The sequence below is a fragment of the Indicator indicator genome, chromosome 5, assembly GCF_027791375.1.
Source record: "Indicator indicator isolate 239-I01 chromosome 5, UM_Iind_1.1, whole genome shotgun sequence".
NCBI lineage: Eukaryota > Metazoa > Chordata > Aves > Piciformes > Indicatoridae > Indicator > Indicator indicator.
The window spans coordinates 25,332,027-25,340,282 of NC_072014.1; the positions used below are offsets into that span (position 1 = coordinate 25,332,027).

Genomic DNA, 8,256 nt, shown 5'->3' on the forward strand with positions numbered 1-8,256 from the left:
CGACAGGGAGATTTTCCGTCGCTCATGTCGCTGACAGACGCGGTGCTCGGAAGAGTTTTCGCCGAGGCCAGCTCCTGCCCGCAGCCCTGGACGGCCTCCCGAGCCGCCGGCGAGGAGGGGGCCGAGGCCGGGGACCAGGGGCGGCAGCGAGGCACAGAGCCCCACCCCGCCCAGTCCAGCGGCTGAGCGGGACCGGTGGGGCCGGAGTGGGACGGGACGGGAGCTCCACACCAAGCGTCGCGGCCACCGGTCGGTGCGGGGCGGTCGGTAAGCACCAGCTGGCAGGCGCGGGGCGGGGCAGCCCCAGGCCCCTTTGTTCGGTGGGAGGCGGCGGCGCGCCCGCCCCGCGCTTTGTCCGCCGCTGCCGGCGGGAGTCCGGCGTGCCGTGAGTGGGGCCGAAGAGCGCGGGGCTGCGGGAGCCCGCAGGTCGGTGGGGCTGAGGAATTACCCCCGAGAGGGCTGGGGGCGGGGAGGGGGGGGAGTGGGAGGGGGGCGTCGGGAGCTATGGGCAGGGTCTGCGAGGGCCATAGGGCTGGAAGTCCCCGGTGGGCTGGCGTCGGTGGGGCTGATAACCCCTGGGAAGGCTGGCCCTGGGGGGTTGTGTCCCTAGGCTGGCAGCGGTCAGTGGGTCCCACACTGGGTTGGCCGGGGTCAGTGTGATAGATTCCCCGGGTGGGCGGTGGCTGGCGAGCCCGGGGTGGGCTGCTGGTGCTGAGGCACAGGGGGCCTGTTGTGGGTTGGGGAGATGGGGTCGCTGGGCAGGGCAGGCTGGGGCGGAGGGGCCTGGGGGACCAGGCAGGAGCACCTTGGGGTCGGTAGGGCTAGGGGTGTAGGTGTAGGTGTACGTGTAGGGCCTGGCCACAGCACGTGGCGCTGGTCTTGTCTGACAGCGTGGCCGGGAGGTGGTGGGTGGCTTGGTGCCCTCCGTAGAGAGCTGGGCATGGGCTACCTGCCATGAAAGGGTACGTCTTCTGTGCTACCTCAGCCATGCCCACCTCAGCTCCTGACCCTTGTGTTGTCTCTCCTTGGCCACCGCAGTAGTGTCTTCTTGTGTGCTTTTGCTTCCCATGGGCTTGCCAGCGCCCAGGGCTGCCCTCCTGCCTGGTCCCCTCACCTGGTCCCCTGCCCCAGCTCCCCACTTGAGGGACAGGTGAGTGTGCTGCTCTCAGGCATGGGCTAAAGGCAGGCACAAAGCATCCTTCTTCCCGTAGTGTCCTCAGGGAGAGAGCTTTGCACTGGGAGGACAGAGCAGCAGTGTTACCTTGCAGGGTACTTGACCATGGGAGGGTGGTGACTCTTGATGGGCTGGGTTTGGCTCCCTGGTGCCAGCCTGTGGCACCTCCTGTGTCTTAGCAGGCTCTGCTGAGCACCATATTCTCAATGACAGCATGTCCCTCACATAGGTGCTTGTGCTGGAGGAGCTTTGCTGTTTAGATGAGATTACTGAGCTAAGAGAAAAGATCCCCTTACTTCTGACAATAGTGGCATGAGTGCAGCAGGAGCCATTGTCCACAGGGATGTACCCTGGCTGGAGGTGATCAGATGGGTTGGTTGGAGGACAGGTGAGGCACTGGGGAGGCTGAGTGTTCTAGGAGGGCACATCCCTTCTCCTCACCCTGGGCAGTCTTGTCACCGGCTACCCTTGCATCAGCTTGTGCGTAAGCTGATGAAACCGGGGGTGGTGGTGGGATGTCTCCTCTTGCATCTTCTCCTTTGGCCAGGAGATGCAGCGCAATCCTCGTCATTTCCTCCCTGAACTCCAGTGTCAGCTGCTTTGCCAGAACTTTGTGCAATTCCTTCGTCACCCCATGCTGCCCTTGCCATCACTCTTCTGCCTCCTGCTCTGCTTCCCCTACCAGCCCTTGCTGTTCAGCTGTGGGGTCCTCTGAGAACCAGCCACCACAGACTTCAGGGACTTGTAAGCATTAGGAGGTGGGAGGGCACAGCATGAAGATTTGGTGGGGCAGAGTGATGTTGCATCTCTGTTGGCCCACAAGGGAAAGCTCTGCAGGGTGATGGGAACCTGGCTTTTGGTGGGGGATGCTCCTCAGGGGAGTCCCCTCATGTGGGGCTTGGGACTGGCAGCTGCAGTGGGACAGAGGGCCTGCCAGTACCCTTCCATGTTGCCTTCTCTCAGGGGCACAGAGACCCCTGTGGGAGGGTGTGGGTGCTGCTGCAGGGTGTGACGTCTCTTGGGGACCTGCTCAGGTGGCAGATGTGTGCCATGGCACTGAAGGCAGAGGAGGCTCTGTCCCCTGCCTGTCCCCTCACCCTTCCCAGCTGGTGCTGCCCTGTGCTGCTGTGTTTACCCTGGCTGTGATTGTGCTGACTCCTTCCAAAACTCTGTCCTGCAGAGGACAGGGATGTCCCAGCCTTTCCCCTGTTTTCCAGGTTCCCTCCACCTGCTCGGCTGGTGGTGGGGCAGGAGCAGGATGTGGATGGGAGTTTGGCAAGGAGGTGCTGGATGTGATTTTGGGGAGATGGGTACCCCTGCAGGGCTGTGTTTGTGGACTTGGTGGGTGTAAAGAGAAGTGATATCAATGCTATGACATGGGCAAGGCTGGGATGAATGCTGCTGGCTTGGGGGGACGTAGTGAGGCACACAGGGGTTTCTTAGTACCTCTTTGCTTGTCTCTTCCCCACAGAGTTTGAGCCAATTGCCTGTTCAGGATGAGCTGGAGTTTCCTGACACGGCTCCTGGAGGAGATCAACAACCACTCAACCTTTGTGGGGAAGATCTGGCTGACCGTCCTCATCGTCTTCCGCATCGTGCTGACGGCCGTGGGGGGCGAGTCCATCTACTACGACGAGCAAAGCAAGTTTGTCTGCAACACACAGCAGCCTGGCTGTGAGAACGTCTGCTACGATGCCTTTGCCCCGCTCTCCCATATCCGCTTCTGGATCTTCCAGATCATCGTGGTGGCCACACCATCGGTGCTCTACCTGGGCTTTGCCATGCACCGCATTGCCCGCATGCCTGAGTCCTCACGGCGCCGGGCACCAGCAGCCCGGCGGGCACGCATGCCGGTGGTGCGCCGAGGAGCTGGGAGGGACTACGAGGAGGCAGAGGATGATAACGAAGAAGACCCCATGATCTTTGAAGAGATCGAGGTAGACAAGGAGAAGAGCCCAGAGGGTGGAGAAAAGCATGACGGCCGGCGCCGCATCAAGCAGGATGGGCTGATGCGTGCCTACGTCCTGCACTTGCTCTGCCGCTCGCTGCTGGAGATGGCTTTCCTCTTCGGGCAGTACCTGCTTTACCACTTTGAGGTGAGCCCCTCCTATGTCTGCATCCGCAGCCCCTGCCCACACACGGTCGACTGCTTTGTCTCTCGCCCAACCGAGAAGACCATCTTCCTCCTCATCATGTATGCTGTCAGCGGGCTCTGCCTCTTCCTCAATGTCTGCGAGCTCGTGCACCTTGGCGTGGGGCGCATCCGGGATGCCCTGAGCCGGTCTGACGGTCCCCCACTCCCGGCTGGTGGCAGCCCTGCACCGCAGTACCCCAAGAAAGCCCCCAGTGCGCCCCCCACCTACCACTCACTGAAGAAGGAGCCTCCGCAAGCCCCACTGCCCAATGGCAAGCTGGACTACCGAGAGAGTCTGGCACCAGCAGCAGGGCACTTCACCCTGGCCAGGGCTCCCCCAGTGCATGAGCTGGACCGGCTACGTGAGCATCTGCGCCTGGCCCAGGAGCACCTGGAGGTGGCCTTCCACCTCCAGCCCCCACCACGGCCCCCCAGCCCTGCCCGCAGCAGCAGCCCTGAGGCCAATGGCATCGCTGCTGAGCAGAACCGCCTCAACTTTGCCCACGAGAAGGGGACCGCTGCCTGTGACAGGACCACAGGTAAGCTGGGGAGGGGGAAGAATCTGTGTGACTTGTATGGGACTATGGGAGGGGCTCCCAGGGAGGGGATGCTATTTTCCTGGGGCACGTGCTAACCTTCCTTATGCTCTCCACAGGGCTGTAAGTGCCAGCAGGGACGACAGAGATGTCTGCCAGAGCAGCTGCTACCACCACTGCAGGACAGGCAGCCTGCCAGGAGTGGGGGACAGAGGGTGCCTCCATGCCTGCCTGACTGGACTGGCTTGGCAGCCTGTTCCAGTGGGTAGTGGCAGGGATTGGGGCCTTTGGGGACATTCTTACTTAATATTCAGAAAGGGAATATCTTATTTTTGTACATTTTTATAAACTCGTCAGTGTGTGCACCCTGGCATTTTTATACTCCACTCCCTATCTCTACCTTGGACCTGTGTCTCCCCATCTCCTATTTCACCCCCTTGTCCTCCCACACCCATTTTCTGCAGCATCTCCTCACACCTCCCTGTGCCCTCTTATGCCCACTGTCACTAGCTGGTGCTGTGCAGACCATGCTGATGACATTGGTATTGCCCCTGTGGTGTGGGGACTTATGAGAAGCTAGCCTAGGGATCTGTCTGGGCTGAACTTTGGGGCAAGATGCTGGGCTGGCATTGTGCTTGAAGCTGGGAGAGGGCAAGGGAGGAAAGGGTGCTGCTGTGGAAGGTACCAGAGCATCAGGGTGGGCCATGCTGCACAGCATCCTGGCACAGGATTGTAAGCTGTGGGGCTGGCCTGCTCAGAAATGTCTGTGCAGAGGGCAGGGGCTGTCCTTCCTGCCACCTCTGCCCTGCTCCCAGCCAGCCAGCCTTGGACCAAAGCCCACCTCCTCCCTCTCTGGCAGTGGGCCCGGAACCCCTGTGCAGGGTCAGACCGTGGTCCTAGGGTGGGGGGACATGGTGCCTCGAGCCAGTCTTGGCCAGGAGCCAGTGGAGCATTTCTGATCATCTCAGCCTGGGTCACACAGGTTTTTGTAGCATTGTTTTTTACTCAGAAATGATTGTCACTGTTTTTTCTTTGTTTTTGTTTTGTTTTGGTTTTTATGTCTATATTAGTAAAGGCTGGAGACGTTTTGTACAGAACTGCTGCATCCGGTCCTTCGGGAGGAAGGGGTGGGAAGGGAATCCTGCGCAGCTGGGCTGGGACCTCCCCGCTCGCTGGGGGTGACTCAGTCGTTCCTGACGTGTGGAGGCAGCTGTGGCCAGGGCAGTGTCCATCGGCCTGGTGGAGCGGGATTGCCCCAGCTGCATTCCTCTCGTGTCCTGTCCCTGGCAAGGGGCCTGATGAGAGGCCTTCTTATGCCTCCCCACCTCTGCTGCCAGGACCAGAAGGGATTGTGCCCTGCCCTGTGCTTTCCTGTCGTTAGGCTAGATCAAACCCAGCCACCCTATGCTGATTTTGACCAGCACACCCCAGTCCCCTGTCAAGGCCCCCAGGTTAGAGCTGGATGCTTCTTGCAGTGTTTGCCCATCCTTTCCCTCTTCCAGCCCCTGGGGAACTCATGTCCCACCACACAACTTTGAGCCACCTCTGTGGCTGCCTCCAATGAAAGCTGGAATTCCCAGGCTGTTTCAGTAAAAGAAAAAAGGTTTATTTCACTTATCCTGTTAAGCTTTCCAACAGGGTGTGCTGCTGGGAGAGGACTCAGTTGCAGCACTACATGCACCACCACCCTATCACTGGTTTGAGGTCCTGGCACTCACCTTGGCACAGCCTGTCCCTGTTCCTGTCCCTGTGGCAACCTGACCCTGCCTAGGAGTATGGGGAGGATGTAGCACTCCGCAGCAGGAGTGGGACATAAGTCTTTTTTGGGATGGGGAGAAAATTGCGCAGGGGAGAGCAGGCAGGGAGAAATGGAGGCTGAACTCGTTGCAGACACCAGGCTGACTTCAGCAAGGGGCAGAGGCAGCCCAAACTTCTGACGTGCAGTAGGAGAGTGGTACAGCCCAAATCCCCCTGCTGGGTCCCTCTGGCCCCTGCAGTGCAGAGCTGAGCAGCTTGTCCCTGATGGGATCATGGTCCGGGACTGGGCTGTGGGATGCCCTAGACACAGGTGCAGTCCTGGGCCAGGATGTTGGGCACAGTCTCATACTTGAAGGAGTACCCACCGTCGGAGGTGGTGCGGACGCGCAGTGAGCGCATGGTGCCGGGCAGGGCAGCACAGCAAAGCTGTACACCCAGGCGGTGGCTCAGCCCATGGCCCTCGGCACAGTTCCCATGGCAGTAGTGGAAAATGAAGCTGCTGGGATGCACAATCCACTTGTCCCAGCCCAGCTCCTCGAAGGAGATGTTGAGAGAAGCCCGTCGGCAGTTGGTGTGGGCAGCCAGATCCTCAGACGGGCGCTGCAGCAGGCTCAGGGCAGCTGGGGACCAGGGCACAGCCGAGCGACGAGCCCTCTCACTACCCTTGGCCCGAGTGGTGACCACCAAGAAGGGCATCTTATCCCCCTCAGCCAGGCAGGGGCAGCCAGGGCAGTGTACCAGGAGCACAAAGAGCGGCTGTGAGAGTTGGGACAGCAGCTCTGGGGTGAGGTGAAACACTGTCCAGTGCTCGGGTGTCTGCACCACCGTGGCTGTCACTGACACTCGGCCCTGTGGTGACAGGGTCAGCACATCAGGGGCCGAGTGGTTGGGGGCAGCTGACGGACCGGTGTAAAACCAGAGCTGGGCAGAGGTCACCACGCGGCTCAGGGTGTGTGCTGAGGGCTGGAAGAGGTAGGTGAAAATCCCTTCTTCCTCCAGCAGCCTGTCTGGCTGCACGGGCTCACAGGGAACATCTGCAGGGGGGAAAAAAAGATGCTCAGGGTGTGCTCCCAAACCTGGGGAGGGCCTCCAGTGCTGGGTGAGGTGTTGCAGAGGGTCCTTGAGGTGCTAATGGGGTGCCCAGCTGCTGGAAGGGGCTGTTAGAGGGTGCGTGCGAGCAGATGCCTAGTGCTAAGCAGCAGCCACTGTTCTGAGCACCACAGCGAAGCTCTGCTGTGCCCTGGGCTGGCCCAATACTGCTGTCCCTATGCCCCAGTGTCCTGCCCTGTCCCCTTGTGTCTTGCCCCATAGCTAGGCATCCTGCCCTGTCCCACCAGCATCCTACCTTGTTTCTTAGTATCCCAACCCATTTGCCAGCATCCTGCCCTGTTTCTTATCATCTCACCCTATCCCACCCTGCCTGCTTCTCAGATCTCCCCATCTCTCCACATCCAGCCTGGATCAGCCATTCCCCAGCCTTTCAGCACACTCTTGTGTCTCCTATTCCTGTCCTTGCCTGTGTTCTGAGCTGCTCTGTTTGTTGTCCCTCGCCACCCTACCTTTCCACCTCCTGGCTTGCTAGCAAACCTAACCCATGCCTGTGCCCCAAGCCTGGGGTACTCTCTCCTGCAGATGGCAACAGCAGCCCCTCCATCCTGCTGCATCTGTGTTGCCCCTTCACCCCTTTGCCCTCTCCATCTCACCAGGATGTTCTCACCTGTGGAAGGGAAGAGGATCACCTGGGAGGTGTCTTCCAGCTCCTCTGGCTCAACTTCAGCATTTTCAATGATGTCCCTCCTGTGCACCCTCCGTGCTTCCTTCTGGGGCTCTTCCTGAAGATCTGGGGGGCTCAGATGCTCCAGCACCTGAGCCCGCACCTTGGCTAGAATGAGGTGCCGGTCAGCACCGGCTGCAGGGCAACCAGCCAGAGTGGTAGTGGGCAGCATGGCAGGCAGCAGGTGCAGGAGAAGCAGCATGGCTGTGGGGCAGATCACGGGGCTCTGCTGTGGGCTCCTGCCTGCCTGCCCAGCCCGTCTACCCACTGTACTCCTCCTGGGGCAGGGTGGCATTGAGACCTATCTGACACTGACGCAAATGTCTGCTTGCTGTGAATATTATCTCTGGGCAGCAAAAGCGCTGAGACGTCTGGAATGTGAGGACTGCAAGGACAGTGTGGTCTGCGGGGGGATGGCGCCTGGACAGGGGGTGCGTGTGGGGGGATGCTGACAGAGGCATTGGGTGCATGGGGCCGGGGAGGCCGGGCTGTGGGCAGGGTGATCCTGGGATGGTTTTCCTGCACTGGCAGGGATGGAGGGGGCACTCTGGGTGAGTTTTGCAGCTGTCAGTGCTGAGTGCCCCAGTGGTGGAGAAGCTGCAGATTTGGGGCTTCATGGGGGCACAGTGAGAGGTGATAGTGGCTGTGCACAGCAGGAACATCTGAGCAGGGAATTGATGGGGTCCAGAGCCCCACTAGGGCCCAATGTAAGGGAGCATGTTGCAGGTGGCAGGCACCATGCTGTCTGTGATGGCTGGGACACCCCAAGGTCACAGGACAGCCAGCATGTGAGACCCTGAGGATGGAAAGCTTGGGGAGTGGGAGGGTTGTGGGTGTCTCCCGGGCAGCCTGAAGGCTGGTGAGGTCCTGCAGACATGAA

General features: G+C 60.4%; 2 protein-coding genes across 2 annotated transcripts; one reads left to right on the forward strand and one right to left on the reverse strand.

The window, feature by feature from the left end:
* Window positions 1-385: 385 nt before the first annotated feature.
* LOC128966939 (gap junction gamma-1 protein-like) lies at window positions 386-4,083 on the forward strand. Its single transcript, XM_054380903.1, has 3 exons — window positions 386-426; window positions 2,646-3,847; window positions 3,964-4,083. The coding sequence occupies exons 2-3, from the start codon at window positions 2,671-2,673 to the stop codon at window positions 3,969-3,971; spliced, it is 1,185 nt and encodes a 394-aa protein (XP_054236878.1). The 5' UTR covers window positions 386-426; window positions 2,646-2,670; the 3' UTR covers window positions 3,972-4,083.
* A 1,819-nt stretch (window positions 4,084-5,902) lies between these two features.
* On the reverse strand, window positions 5,903-7,578 carry INHA (inhibin subunit alpha). The gene is made up of 2 exons (XM_054381360.1): window positions 7,320-7,578; window positions 5,903-6,636 (listed from the first exon to the last, which is right to left on the reverse strand). The coding sequence occupies exons 1-2, from the start codon at window positions 7,576-7,578 to the stop codon at window positions 5,903-5,905; spliced, it is 993 nt and encodes a 330-aa protein (XP_054237335.1).
* Window positions 7,579-8,256: the final 678 nt, after the last annotated feature.